Source organism: Carlito syrichta, unplaced genomic scaffold, assembly GCF_000164805.1.
Source record: "Carlito syrichta isolate Samal-C Ts95f unplaced genomic scaffold, Tarsius_syrichta-2.0.1 Scaffold305070, whole genome shotgun sequence".
Taxonomy (NCBI): Eukaryota; Metazoa; Chordata; class Mammalia; order Primates; family Tarsiidae; genus Carlito; species Carlito syrichta.
In genome coordinates, this window is record NW_007249166.1 from 287,857 (window position 1) to 303,874 (window position 16,018).

Here is a 16,018-nt window from a genome sequence, read left to right on the forward strand (position 1 = left end):
GTTGTTTAAAGGAGAAAATTTTTTTGAAGATTGTTAATTAAGAAGCTCATGTTCTGGTCTTTGAGTAGCATGTAGGCCTAGCATTAGCGTAATTAATATTAATGGTAAATTTATGGAACCTTTTTTGTAGCCTCAAGTGTTTACAGAATTTCTTTTACTTTTTTTCACTAACTTTTACCTACCATGTTCGATAAACTCATATCATTTTTTGACATGCTTAAACCTTCTATTTTTGTTCTATACTTTCTTTAACCAGCCATTCTATTATGGAACAAAAATGTACTATACAATATTTTTTCCTATACAATTATATATTTTTCCTTTATCCTTTTTTACTAAAAACATACCTTATACCAACAACTTTTTTACTTTTTTTTTTTTAACCTTAGAGTTCTAACCAAAGCAATAAGTTTATATGCAGTGGAAGGGCTTAGATAGAATTTAATGTAGAACTATTAGGGGAATCCAAAGTTATATAAAGGAAAAAAGCACAGTGGTGATGGCTTAGGGTAAAGAATAATATGAGTTTTAATTTTTGTCATAATGTCCCTTTCCAATAATGGAGCTGGACACGTTGGCATAATAAGGAGAGAGTGCTGAAATATTTTATTTCCCAGAACACATGGAAGTAATGGTGTAGTGAGGAGCCTGGATATAATGCCCTGTACCCCCACAACCAAAAGTGGTGAAGGAAGGAGTGGACCAGGAATTTAAGTAGAGTTGAGCATGTAGCCCCGTATTAATAACAAATGATATAACCCCACCAGTTATTGATATTTCCACCCTAGGCTTGGTTGGTTTAATAGTTAGTTCCGAAGACATTGGGGCTACCAAGTTAGGGGCAAGTCAATCTGACTGGAGCAAGCCCAAGAGATTTCCTTCTGAGATCGTGTAAGATGCCTGGTGTCCCTTAATTGCAGCAAGCCTCTGGGCCATGTGCTCTCCTCCTTCTGGGCAAATGAGGCAATCATGAGCCCAATGTCCATGCTGTTTGCATTTGGGACAGGGTTTTGCTGGTGGGCAGGGCTTGGCAGTCTTTGGCCATATGCCCATTTTGATGGCATCGGGAACAAACCTGGGAAGGGGGCTGTGTACCCCTTCTGCAATTGACCATCTGGGGTGGAAGATTATCAGTGGTGGCTTTTTCTGTTAAAGTGGTAGATAAAAGCTGAAGTGCTTCCCGCTTATGTTGGTGGCCCTGTATTCTTTCCTCCTCTTGGTTGTTAAAGATTTTAAAGGCTGTGTCTAATAGCTCTAATTGAGGGGTTTGTGGGCCCTTTTTTAATTTTTGGAGTTTGTGCCTAATATCTGGTGCTGATTGGGAAATAAAATACATAGCCAAAAGAGTTTGTCCCTCCACAGAGTTTAAATCAATATTAGTAAATTGCTGCAATGTCTCAGAGAGGCAACTTAGAAATATTGCTGGATTTTTATCTGGTCTTTGAAAAACCTCTTTTATTCTGTCCCAGTTAGCCTGTTTATTAACACCTTTTTTGTAGTTAGCTAACAGGATTTATTTACATGATCCCTTTACTTTTGTCTAGGAAGAAGGTTGATATGGTCCCAGTTTAGATATAACTTGAGAGAAATTTATCAAAGAAGAATTTTTTTAACATCCTTTTGTCCCAACCACCCCCTTGAGAAGAGACCTATTAAGCCATGTGGAAAGTTGAATGGGTTTTTTAAGTACATGTGGGGGTGGTGACTTATTTCAGCTTGTAGGGCTGCCACCAGGGGGTTATCAAGCAGTGAGGGGAGGGGGGTAAGAAAGCTGGAGGTTGGGGTCAAGTACTGTGGCCTTTGGCACTGACCCCTTCTCCGAAGGTAAAAGAGAAAGACTGAAGGTCAGGGTTAGGTGTCACGGCCGTAGACGCCAGCCCTTTTTTTCCAAATAAAGGTGGAGGGTGAGAAGGAGGAGAAACTGATGGAGAGTGGAATAGCAAAAGCAGACTACAGAAGGTTTATCTGCTGGGTTAAAGTTAGAGATAGAGGAGGGAGGTGGCAGGATTAGTTGTGTATGATTTAAGACGTTTTTCTATTTGTGAGAGGTCTGAGATAGAGAAGGGGACATGCACCTGAACAATATCCTTTGCGTCCACTACTTCATGGAGGGGAGCGAGGACGACCAGTGTGGCCTTGGATTGGGTTATTGGAGGGTTATACTGGGGAGTGATTGAAAGGGGAGGGCACAGAGGTTGAATTGTTGGAGAAGTGGGTGGAGCTGAAGAAGATGGTGGGGGCGGGGGGAGCCTTGAGCTGTCTGTAAGGAGGGGGCTCCTCCACAGGATTGAAATCTGAGATGGGAGAGGAGGGAGGGGACTTACAGTGCTTGCAGTGGGGGAAAGGGGATTGGAGGAGGAGGCATGGACGCCTGTGAAAGAGTGGGAGGGAGGGAAGCTGTGGAGGGAGTGTTTACGGAGGAGAGAAAAGGACAGAACGTAGGGAATCTCTACCCACCGTTTTGAATGCTCACAGAAATTGTATAAGTCCCATATAATATCGGGATTTAGGGATCCCTGAGGGGCTCACTGATTTTGGTTGTCTAAGGGACATGTTGGCCAGTCCTGTGTGCAGAGGTGAATTAGGCGTTTGGTCTTGATATCAGGAGAGAGAGAAAGTGTAGTGAGATTGTTTAAGAGGCATTTAAGGGGGGAATCGGCTGGCAGGGATGACAAGCCTCCCACGGTGGGACAGGTGGACTAAACGGGGCATCCCCCAAAGAGTCGACTGCCCAAGAAGTGTGGCTGTAGCAAAGCCTGTCGTCACAGGGGTTTGGCACAACTGGGTTCTCCTGGAGAACCAAGGGGTCAAGGCATCTAGCGCTAGGAATTTTCGGAACAGACAGAGAGCACTTGACCGAGCGGCGGGTAGGGAGTGTATTTGCAATTCCTGCTGGTCGAATAGGGTTTCCTGTGGGGCAATAGACGTGGGGACCTCCCAGGTCCATTATCACCCGACAGATGTGGGAGCCCTCCGGAATCCGCTGTGGGCTAGCAGATGTGGGACCCCTGGGGTCCGCTGCAGCCTGACAGCCGTGGGAGTCCTTAAGGGGGGGAGAAATAGAAACCGCTGTGGGTTAGCAGGTGTGGGAACCCTGGGGCCCACTGCAGCCCGACGGCCATGGGAACCCTTAAGGGGGAGGAGAGAGAGAAACCACTGTGGGTTAGCAGACGTGGGACCCCTGGGGCCCGCTGCAGCCCGACAACCATGGGAAACCTTAAGTGGGGGGAGAGAGAGAAACCACTGTGGGTGAGCAGACGTGGGACCCCTGGGGCCCGCTGCAGCCCGACGGCCATGGGAACCCTTGGGGGGGAGAGAGATAAAGAAGAAGAGAAAGCCTTTAGCTGCAGCCTGGCAGCTGTGGGAGTTTTCAGGGTTTGAGAGAGATAAAGGAGAAGAGGAAGCCTTCAGGGTCCGCTGTGGCCCTGAAGGCCGAGGCGGGGTGCATTCCCCCTCGCCCCGGGGTCGGAGGGACTGCTGGACAATCAATGGTTAGTTTCCCCCGGTGGTCCCGGGCAAGTTTTAAGCTTCCATGTCTGGGGAACTCACCTATCCAACAACTGCTGGTGGATGCAGCTCACGCATTCAAAACAGTGGGGAGGTCCAGGAGGGCTGGAGTGGCCACAGGCACTGGGTGGGGGCTCCCGCCCATGGGAATACACCCGCACAGAGGCGAGGGAGCACCCAATCTGAGTCACGGCACCAATGAAAGGACTTCGGCGCCAGTGACAACTCCACACCTGTTATAGACCAAGAGATTTATTAAAGTGGCGGCCACAGGGGAAAAAGGGAAAGGGTCTATGGCTGCGGGGTTGGGGAGGGAGAGAGAGAAGGGGAGAGAGAGAGAGAGAGAGAGAGAGAGAGAGAAAAGGAGAGGGGGAGAGAGGGCGAGAGAGAGAGCTATGCAGGGAGAGGGTTGTATTTATTAGCCTGACAGTGACTGGAAGGGGCAGCGCTAGGTTTATTGGAGAAGCGGCCTGGGAGCAGGTGGGCAGACGCCATGTTGTAGGCCCATTGGACGTACAACAAAGCTACATTATAGAAAATTACTGGATGCGTGCTAGGGGAACCATGCGTGAAGAAGCCAGAACCTAGGGCCTTTGTTGTCTAGGGTGGCAGCGCCATCTTGGGGACACCCTTCTGACTATTCTCTGTGCCCTTCAGCTATCATTCAATATTCAAATATTTCTAGTGGAGACAAGTTGTTTTAAAATTGTTTTTATCACCTAGTAGCCTCTGAAATATTAGTTTAGCATTTACAATTTTGTTTTGTGTTTCATAATTGTTCATAATAATTTTTAAAAATGAAATCAACATATGGTGTAAGTGATTTCTCTTCTTTTCTAAATCTTACAGTTTCTGCAACCCTTGCTGATGAAAGAGGGAGACTGAGAGATGAATTCATTCATAAGTACCTGTATGAGATAGAGCACATGCTGTCCTCTGCAGTCTTGGACTTTCAAAATAAACAAATATATGGCTTCTGTTATCAAGTGCCATACATCTGTAGCTATCTTCTTCCTGAACAAGTATGCCAAAATTTAAGCATGCTATCATTTGTTTTAGCAATTGAGATTAAAACAGTGAACTAATTAGACTTGATCCTCTTGACTACTTTAACAGAATAACTCTGTTATAGTAACATAATTTCACTGAATTAGATACATTAGTGTTATTTGGTAACCCATCATAAAACATATTTGAGCACCCTTACACTGTGCCACATATATCATACTTGTCAGATAAATAGGCAGATGACACAATATTATTGCCTAAAGAACAATCTAACGTTGGAAAATCTGCTACAAGGTAGATAACTTTCAATGGAACTTTGTACTTGCATCCTAAGCAAAATTGCAAAAAAGTAATTAAACTATGTTTCTGGCATCCTCTCATCACTCTTTCTTCAAAGTTCTCCCATATTGTGTCACCTCCTGTTGCACATACTGGCCCAGCGCCCTCCTGCTTGCTGTTTTTGGCCATTCAGTTTCCCACTAGTGCCTATCTTCCTGCCCCAGTAGTACCTACCTTCCTTTCTCTCTAAATTCTTTAATCAAAGCTCTTCTCTCCCAGAGTAGCCAGAATTAGACACAGAAATTTAGAGAAGGAAGAAATGTTCATAGTAAGGAGGAAAGTTTCATGGAGGAAGCAATATTTGAATTACATCTTGAAGAACTGGTCAGATTTAGACTTGGAGACATGTGCAATCTTGGGAGCAGTGCCCATATAGAGAGGTGGGGCAGGGCAGGCTGGAATAGTGTACAGGAAGGTATTCCAGACAAACACAGGTGCCCACTTTATCCTTTCTCAGTTTATTTACAATGACAATGCTTGCAGATTTGAATCTTATTGTATATGCATGTGCATCTGCAAACCAGAAGGTACTGCTCATATGATCCTTTCTTTTATTGGCAGGAACACCATGGTGTTTGCATTCTTAAACCACACCAAAAAATGCAAAGCAGACATTATGGACCTGGAATGCTCTATCTATCTTCACATGGATTGTGGCTTGTAACAATAGCTAGATGTGGAATTCTGTGTATCCGAGATGCTTATACTTTGGTAAGCTCTGAAAAAGAAATGGAGGTATATATTGATCTCATATTGAACAAAGGCCCTTAGAAAAGGAATTAAAACTCTTAAGTAAATTGACTCAGCTTTATTTTTAACTATGGTTGGTATTAATGACTTTAACAGTTGTATGGGTGTTTTTATGTTAAAAGGTAGGAATCTCTAAGGGAGGAGACTCCAAGCAAATAATGAGCACTGAGCAGGGTATCATGAATGAGTACTAACCCAGCTTGATCATCAGCTAGTTTTGTGTTTTGGAAATACATGGAGCACCACTGAGTTTCTTGCTCACCTGTTGAATTAGGGAAGCCTCCCATGCTCTTGCCCTGTGAGAGCCTGATGAGAGGGCTGATGCAAAAACTACTTTGGAAATAGTGAGTTGCTGTGCAAACATGCTATCTTCCTGGCTTGGAGAGCCTCTGGGTTGGTTGCTCCTGCTTCACTGGACACTTCATGTGATGCTAGAAGAGCAGAAGGGAGCAAGGTGTGGCTCTTACTTAGTCTTCCTCCATCACTTGCAGACTTCAGTGTCACCACCATTCCTGACGTTTCTGATTTTCATTGCCCTCAGACCTCTGAGAAAGTGAATGAAAAGAGTTGCTTCTCCCAAAAAGGTGGGAAATCCTTTTCTAGGTTTTGAGAATGAGTTGTACTGGTCATCAGTATAATTTGATTGGTCAGTGGCTCTTATCCAGTTTTCTACCCCACACACTCGTGTGACATACTCCCTCTTGCTGTAGGACAAGCTGGACCCCTGGTTGTGCACATTCTGACACATTTTGCTCACCTCTAGAAGAAAGCATATTTGGAATACAACTGGGAAAAAGTGATATTACTATACAGGCAACATTTTTAATCTCTTAAAGATTATTTTTAAGTGAAAGTTTTGTAAACTCTATTGCACCATGTATTATTCAAATGAGTTGTAAAGTACGGTACAACTAAGAATGGCAAGACAAGGCAAGAGTTGTCCTGAATAATTCTGTTACCTATGCTCACATGAAAATCACCTCATGCATGAGGTTATTCATGGAAGCACTGTTTGTAAAAGCAATATAATGTTCATCGACAGAAGCATGGTTAAATAAATAATGGGGAGACTTCCAGCAAGATGACTATGGAACAGGTCGAACTGTGAGAGTCTCCACAAAAACCCATGTCCATAAAGACTCTCTGCAAGAATGAGCATGTGTCAGAGGGTGAGTGAAAGTCCATCTGAGGGCTCATGTACTAGGGCTCTCCTTAAGAGGAGACTACAACCTCCCACCACCCTGAGATTGGAACCGCCAGCGTGCAGGATCCTCTGCTGTTCTCAGGACTCTCCTGAGAAAAACCTGCCCAATACAGCTGATTCTCATCACCTAGTACTTAGCCCACACCATCACCTGCAACTGCAAAGCAGCTGGAACCCCCCTAGGTCTGATTGGTGGAGAGAGAGGATTAAAAGAGCCCAAGAGAGAAGCTCCACCACTGAGGAAAGATCAACTGGAGCCACTTTCTTTGTCCTGGGACCAGGTAGAGACCTGCATTGCCTAGCCCAGCTCCACTCAGCCTCCAACTTGGGACCTAGAGGTAATCTCATCAAACTCAGAGAGACAGACATCCCTCCCCCTTTCTGGATCGGACACAGACACGTCAGATAGAGTGGCAGACTTGACAGGCAGCAAGCCCAGTGAGTCCAGATCTGATCCACTGTCCTCCTGCAGTAGGCCTGGGGCATTTGACCCACGCTGGGAGCAATCCTATCAGCCTGCGCTGAGAGTAGAGGGGAGGGGCTGGAGATCAGAGCTGAAAGGAAGTTGGACTTAAATGAATGACCTCAGACAATGTTTTGGTTTTTTTGTCTGTTTGTTTTGCTCATTTTTGTTTGTTTTGCTTTCGTTTTTTTCTCTCTTTATGTTTTTAATTACTTTCTCATACTTGCTTTGTTCCTGTTATTCTATTGCTGTTTTTTTTAGACTTCCTGTTTGTGTATGTATATTTTTGAGGGAGGTATCAACAGGGGTGTTTCTGTTGGTTTGTGTGTTTGTATGGTTGTCTATACATTTTAGTTTTTAAAAATCTTTTCTGTCCTTGTGTCTCTTTTTATTTGTTAGTTGGTATATCCATCTGTTTTCTCTCTTACTCTTCTCTCTCCACCTTCCTATCACCATTCCCTTCCCTTTTCCATTCTTTTCCTTTCCCTTACCTCATTTTGCTTTCAGTAAGCAAACCTACACCCCCACTGCATGGACAGATTGTAAGGCAGTGGGAAGTGGGGTCCAGGAGGTCCACACACCTGTCAGCAGATATTGGGATCTGCAGATAGATTCTGAATCACAAATACCCCCTCAATTAAATCTCAAAATCACAAAAAAGTACAGCCCTCAACCCACAGTCCAGCTTCAGAATTGAACAAAGTCAGAGGATCCACATAAGGAAGTTTAGGAGATTGAGCAAACAGAAGTAAAAGCTACCTCCTCCCCCCTCCCTCAACAACAGAATTAAAGAAGAGTTTTTAAAAAGGGGGGAGGGAGGAAAATCTACACAAATGAAGAAAAACCAAACGAAGAATATGGGTCTTACACAGACCCCCAGGAGGTCAGACACTGAGAATACAGACTTCAGAACGCAAACAATGAAGAGCCCCCAGAATGACTGGTCTCAAACTACAAACCCAGATATAAAGACTTTAATAGAGAAATTAAAAAGAATTAAGGAGAGACAAGAGGAAAATAGGAGGAAGTTGATAACTGAGATAACAGCAATAAAGAATACTGTGAATGAAATAAATAACAAACTGATAAACATGGAAAGCAGAATTAGTCAAGCAGAAGAAAGAATCTCAGAGCTTGAGGACCAAAGTATGGAACTAACCCAAACTGTCAAAAACATAGAAAAGAAGCTTTAAAAGGCAGAACAAAACCTTCAAGAGATGAGTGATATTTTAAGAGGTCGAACCTAAGAATAATTGGACTTCCTGAGGCAGAGAGACAGAGACCACCCTGGAACAAACATTCTATGAAATTATCCAAGAAAATTTCCCTCATCTCATCAGTGATGCAACCATTCAAACACAAGAGACTCAGAGAACCCCTGCAAGACAAGAAATGAGAAGACCAACTCCTAGCCTCATAGTAATTTGCCTACACAAATAAAAAATAAAAAATCCTAAAGGCAACAAGAGAAAAAGGTCTGACTGCCTACCAGGGAAGACCAATTAGAATAGTAGCAGATTTATCTACAGAAACACTTCAGGCTAGGAGAGCTGGGAGCCCAATCTTCAAAGTTCTCAAAGATAAACAATTTCAACCAAGAATTAGTTGGTACGTCTGTCTGTTTTCCCTCTTACCTTCTCTTTCCACCTTCCTATCACCACTCCCTTCCTTTTCCATTCTTTTCTTTCCCTTACTTCATTTTGCCTTCAGGAAGCAAACCTACACCCCCACTGCATGGACAGATTGTAAGACAGTGGGAAGTGGGTTCCAGTAGGCCCACACACCTGTCAGCAGAAACTGGGATCTGTAGATAGATTCTGAATCACAGCATTACCTACCCAGCTAATCTAAGCTTCATCAGCAATAGAAAATTAAAATCTTTCCCAGACATGCAATCCCTAAGAGCTTACATTGCCTCCAGACCAGAAACACTTAAGAAACACTTAAGAAAGTATTAAACACAGAAGAAAGGAAAAAAAGAATGACAATGCCCTTAACAAGAATGGAGGAAAAAGATTGAAAACACACATGAATCAACCCAGAAATCAAAAGAGGACAACAAACACCAACAACAACATCAAACTCTTTAAGAACCTCATGACAGGGATAAACTCACATTTCAAAAATTAGCCTGAATATGAATGGACTAAATGTACCACTGACATAGAATGGCAAAATGGATCAAATATCATGAGGCAACAATATATTATCTCCAAGAGACTCATCTCACCAGAAAAGACACAGACTCAAAGAAGAGGATGGGAAACAAAATTTCAGGTGAACGGAACACAAAAGAAACCAGTTGTGATCTTAATATCAGACAAAATACCCTTTAAGCTATCAAAAATTTAAAAAGATACAGAAGGTCATTACATAATGATAAAAGGTTCAATTCATCAAGAAATATCCATCCTAAACATATATACACCCAACATAAGAGCACTAACTTTCATCAAGCAACTTCTACATAAACTTTAAAAAGATATTGACTCTAACACTATCATAGCTGGGGACTTTAATACCCCACTCACAACCCTAGACAGATCATCAAGACAAAAAATCAATGAGGAGATTCAGAACCTCCATGTGACACTTGACCAAATGGACTTAATTGATACCTGGAGAACACTCCACCCAACAACCATGGAATATACATTCTACTCATCACCACATGGAAAGTACTCTAAGATCGACCACATCCTTGGCCATAAATAAAGCAAAACAAATTTCATAAGATTGAAATTCTGCCATGCACCTTCTCAGACCACAGTGGAATAAAAATAAATATTTACACCAACAAAATTTCCCCAAAACCCACAAAGTTTCCCCAAAACACTAAACAGCATGATGCTAAGCAACTCCTGGGTCAATATGGAAATCAAAACAGAGATTAAAAGATACCTGGAAACAAATGAAAATGAAGAAACGTCTTATCAAAATCTCTGGGATGCCATGAAAGAAGTAACTCGTATCTCTGCAAACACACATGGAGAAAATGGAAAGGGCACAAATTAACAGCCTAACAAATCACCTAAGGTAGCTGGAAAAGCAAGACCACCAAAACCCTAATTTCAGCAGAAGAATCCAGATCACCAAAATAAAAGCCCAAATTCAGGACATAGAAGACAACAAGATAATACAAAAAATCAATGAAACAAAAAGCTGGTTCTTTGAAAGATTAAACAAGATTGATGGTCCCCTAGCTAGACTGACCAAGAAAAAGAGAGGAAAAAGCCCAAATAAATGCAATCAGAAATGCAAAAGATCAAGTCACAACTGACCCTGAAGAAATGAAAAAGATTATCAGAGACTACTATGCACACTTATATGGAAACAAACTAGAAAATCTAAAGGAAATGGAGGGCTTTCTGACATCACAAAACCTCCCCAAGTTGAAACAAGAAGAAATCAAGACACTTAATAGACCAATAACAATCCAGGGAACTGACTATGTCATAAGAAAACTACCTACATAAACAAAACAAAACAAAACAAAACAAAAAACCCTGAACCAAATGGCTTTCCAGCAGAATTCTACAAAACATCTAAGGAGGAACTGATACCATTCCTGCTGAAGGTATTCCAGGCAATAGAGATAGATGGAACTCTACCCAAATCATTTTACGAAGCTAACATCACATTGATACCCAAACCAGGTAGATCCAACAAAGAAAGAGAACTACAGGCCAATATCCTTAAAGAACATAGATACTAAAATGCTCAACAAGATCCTTGCAAATTGAATTCAACAAAACATCTCAAAAATCATCCAGCATGACCAAGTAGCCTTCATCCCCGGGATGCAGGGTTGGTTCAACATTTGTAAATCCATAAATGTAATTAAATACATCAACAGATGTAAAAACAAAAACCACGTGATTATATCATTACATGGAAAAAGCTTTTGACAAAATTCAGCACCTCTTCTTGATAAAAACTCTCAAACATCTAGGCATAGATGAAACATACCTCAAAATAGTAAGAGCCATCTACGAGAAACCCAAAGCCAGCATACTGCTAAACAGACAGAAATTGGAACTATTTCCCTTGAAAACCAGAACAAGACAAGGATGGCCACTCTTACCCCTCCTTTTCAACATAGTTTTGGAAGTCCTAGCTAGAGCAACCAGACAAGAAAAGGAGATTGGAGTATCCAAATAGGAAAAGAGGAAGTCAAGTTATCCCTCTTTGCAGACGACATTATTCTATACCTTGAAAATCCAAGAGAATCTGTCAAAAACCTCCTTGCACTGATAAAGGACTTTGGTGAAGTCTCAGGGTATAAAATCAATGTGCAAAAGATAATCACATTTCTATACACCACCAACAAACAAACAGAAACCCAAATAAAAAGAACAATCCATTCACAATAGCCAGAAAAAAAAATGAAATACCTTGGCATCTTCCTAACCAGAGATGTGAAAGACTTTTCCAATGAATACTACAAAACACTGCTTAAAGAAATCAAAGATGTCACAAACAAATGGAAAAATATTCCATGCTCATGGATTAGAAGACTCAACATTGTTAAGATGTCCATCCTACCCAAGGCAATCTACAGATTTAATGCAATACCCATTAAATTATCAGCAGCGTTCTTCTCAAAACTGGAAACAACAATACAGGAATTCATATGGAAACATAAATGACCATGAATTGCAAAAACAATCTTCAGCAATAAAACAAAACAGGAGATACCACATTCCCAGACTTTAAACTCTATTATAAAGCTACAATAATCAAGACAGCCTGGTACTGGTACAAAAACAGGCATATAGACCAATGGAACATGATAGAGATTCCAGAAACAAAACCTCAATTTCTTAACCAACTCATCTTTGACAAGCCTCCACCATCAACAACTGGGGAGAGGAGAACCTATTCAGTAAATGGTACTGGGAAAACTGGCTGACCACAGGCAGAAGATTTAAACAAGATTCCTACCTCTCCCCATACACAAAAATCAGCTCTAAATGGATCAAAGACCTAAATGTAAAACCTCAAACTATAAGAACCTTAGAAAATGCAGGAGACACCCTTATGAAAATTGGAACTGGCAACCAATTCCTGATCAAAACCCCAAGTGCCCATGCCACAAAAGATAAGATAGACAAGTGGGACCTCATCAAACTGACTAGCTTCTGCAAAGCCAAAGAAACCATCAAGAGAGCAGAGAGACAGCCTAGAGCATGGGAAAAAAATATTTGCCAACTGTATGTCTGACAAAAGGCCTAACATCTAGGATCTACAAGGAACTCAAACATGCCAAAAAGAAAAAAACAAACAGCCCCATTACAAAGTGGGCAAAAGATATTAATAGATACTTCTCAAAAGAAGACATACAAGCAGCCAACAGATACATGAAAAATGCTCAGCCTCACTAGTCATCAAAGAAATGCAAATTAAAACTACACTGAGATATCATCTAACTCCAGTCAAGATGGTTATCATCAATAACTCAAAAAAACAAAAACAAAAACAGATGCTGGAGAGGATGTGGTGAAAAGAGAGCATTTCTACACTGTTCGTGGGAGTGTAAACTAGTACAGCCTCTGTGGAAAACAGTGTGGCGATTTCTAAAAGATGAAAAAATTAACTTTCCATATGACCCCGCAATCCCTCTACTGGGAATGTACCCTGGAGGACTCAAATCACACTATAAAGAAGTTACCTGCACACATATGTTTATTGTGGCATTGTTTATAGTAGCAAGAACATGGAACCAACCATGCTGCCCATCAAAAGAGGACTGGATTTAAAAAAATGTGATACATATGCATGATGGAATATTACGTAGCCATAAAGAAGAACAAAATAATGAACTTCATAGCAACCTGGATGGACTTAGAGTAATACTGAGTAATCTTTCACAGAAACAAAGAACTGAGTATCATATATTCTCACTCATAAGCAGACCTTGAACAATTATCCTAATACTATAAGAAAAGGATTAGCAGTAGCAGGAAACTGCTGGGGTGGGGGGGGAGACAGGGAAGCGGGATTGGCAGTAGTGGGAGTTTGCCTGGGGAAGGAGGGCCACACCTCATCAACAATGGTACCTGCATAATGAACATTTGTATACCTAACCCTGAATTTTATCCCACATCTTTAAAATAAAAAAATTAAAAGTTAAAAATTTTTTACATAAAATAAAATTAAAATGAACTTTTAGTTTTATGAATAAATAAATAAATAAAGGTACATAATAAGTACATAAATAAAATATGGACTATTATACAGTTGTAATACAGAATGAGGAAAATTTTATGTAACAATATAGAAAGAACTCCAAGATATACTGATTGTTAAGGGGAAAAGCAAGGCGAGTAACATATGTATTATGTTATCATTTGTGTTAGAAAAAATGTTTATTTGTAGAAAAATGTATTTCTATATGCACTAAAATACTTGAAAAGATATTGAAGGTACAAATTATATTGTTTGCTATTGAAGGTATTAGGGCATGGAAACAGGAAGATTTTGTGACATACTCTTTTATGGTTTTTGAATTTTGAACCATCTGAATATATTGCGTATTCAAAAAGTTACAGTAAAAAAAGGCATCATGGTTTAGTACTAGTGTTACACGGAGACCTTGGTTTTTAGTCAAGGAGTTTTACCTGTTGCCCTACGTATTAAATTGGTGATGTGTTATGTATGGGTTGTAATTAACTGGTTTCATTAACATTCAGGTTGTCTTCCATTCTACTCAGTGCCCTTCACCCTCTCTCATCACATTCTAGCTGCTTTGTACATAAATGGAACTTGTCTGGTTCTTGGAGGTGTCTCTCCCTTCTTAAGGCTCTTCTCCTAGTTTTGTAGCCTTTTGCATCTCATTCACTTCTCTGTGTCTGATTTCTGATTAGAAGTTGTTGATAATAATCCCTTTCCTTCTATACTACACAGAGATAGTTGGAGAATAAGTCAGAATTGGTGAGTGTGGTTTATATTAGGAATCTTAAAAACTTTGTATTACCATGAGGCTATTTCCACACCACCTAAAATGCTGTTAGCAAATTGGAAAGAATTTATTAACAGGCAAAAGTTCATATAACCCCATTAGAAAATCATGTGATAGAACTGCATTTATAATTTCTCCACTTTTTTTCCTAAAACTATTGAGGAAACATTTGCTCGGTGTCGAAGCCATTCTCACCAGGGACATGGAATTCAGTCAATGAGGATTTCAATGGATGGACAAGACATTCTGGTGAATGGGAGAGATGATGGCACCCTTGTCTACCTGAAATGGAAGTACGTACACTATGCAGTAAGCAACTCCATATGGTACAGTTTTATTATTACTTAAGTACAGCAAAGCCAATATACCAGGAGACAACTGCCAGTAAAAAGAAAGTTTGTTATACTCACAGATCACAAGGGGAGAGGGCACGCCATGGCAGAGACCACATGGGAAAGCTCTAAGATGGGTCAGGAGACTGGGGGAGTAGGGAATATGTAGATAAGAGTCTTTGGCATGATTTCTACAGGAAGGATTGGGCAGACTTAGGATTGGCTAGTTTGAATAATGTCAGTGGGTTCTGGGGCATAGGGGATACCACTAGTTATCTAGTATTTGGCCCTGTGGTGATTAGGGCAGGGAAATAGTGGCACTGATTGTGAAAGCCTCTCAGAGGAGGTGGTTGAATATGTAGCCTCTGGACTAGTTAGCTTGCATTTAAAAGGCAAGCTCCTGGGCCAGCTGTTCACTATCTCTAGGATTTGGCTAGACCTCAGTGGGGTAGTCCCCGGGGTCAGCAAGGCCCCAAATACCAAAGTATCAAAATATAAAAAACGACATAGCTAATATGTATGAGAGTGATCAGTGGAGGAACATAAGAAATGAGGACAAGTCTGAACATTAGATAACTTAAAAATGCCTACTTATTCCTAAATAACTTGATACATATATGTATGTGTACAAATACATGTTTGCTATCCTAATTAGATCTTACTTAGATTATATTAAATTATTTAGACTTTGCTTAGACTAAAATTAAAATTCTAAATGAACAATCACTACCCAAACATGTAGATGATAACCATGGGTAGAGAGCATGAAGGCAACATGAAGAAGGCAGCCTGGACATTCAGTGTTGTCTTGTTTGACCTGCTGATGGTCAACATGCAAATCGTTTCAGCAAAAATAATTTTTTCACAGTGCTTCGTAAAATCAAAGCAGTAATAAAACATGGCCTTTCTCAGCAACATTGTGAAAATGTTAAATTCTATGGAGATTTTGAAACATGACAATTTTGGTAGTCACATGTTACTTTGTGTAGATATGGTTCGGTACGTGGAAATAATACTGCTGAATGTGATTTTTTAAGAAATTATCATTTTGTAGCCTGTGTGTTTTCTTTTTTATTAATATAGGCAGTTTGGAGGAAATTTAGCCAATGAAATTCTTGACTATTGCCAGAAACTGTTAACTTCTCTGAGCAGCACAATGGACAAGGAGAATGATTATTTAAGTACACCACCAGAAGTTTCCTTAGATTTGGGATCCGAATCTGAACACACAGTTGAGTTTGCATACGGCTTGCTTGCCTGCTTTTTCTTCTTTGTAAACCATATAGACATTTCCAGTTTGTGGGGGTTTTTCTTTAAAGCAGATATTTAGTAATTTTCTCTTTGTCCAGGTATTTCATGATTCTCAAAAAGTATAAACTACATCTGAGAAAAATTATTCAGCCTTCCTCATAGTGCTTGCAAATAGTACATTTCAGATCTCATTTAAACTATAG

General features: G+C 40.7%; 1 protein-coding gene across 1 annotated transcript in view; it reads left to right on the forward strand.

Annotated features, from left to right (window-relative positions):
- CFAP43 (cilia and flagella associated protein 43) overlaps nt 1-16,018 on the forward strand; it is a 136,255-nt gene that overhangs the window by 49,981 nt on the left and 70,256 nt on the right. Inside the window, exons 14-17 of the mRNA XM_008061089.2 lie at nt 4,357-4,529; nt 5,416-5,565; nt 14,395-14,525; nt 15,648-15,795. Of these exons, the coding sequence (XP_008059280.1) occupies nt 4,357-4,529; nt 5,416-5,565; nt 14,395-14,525; nt 15,648-15,795 (602 nt within the window). The remainder of the gene's footprint in view (nt 1-4,356; nt 4,530-5,415; nt 5,566-14,394; nt 14,526-15,647; nt 15,796-16,018) is intronic.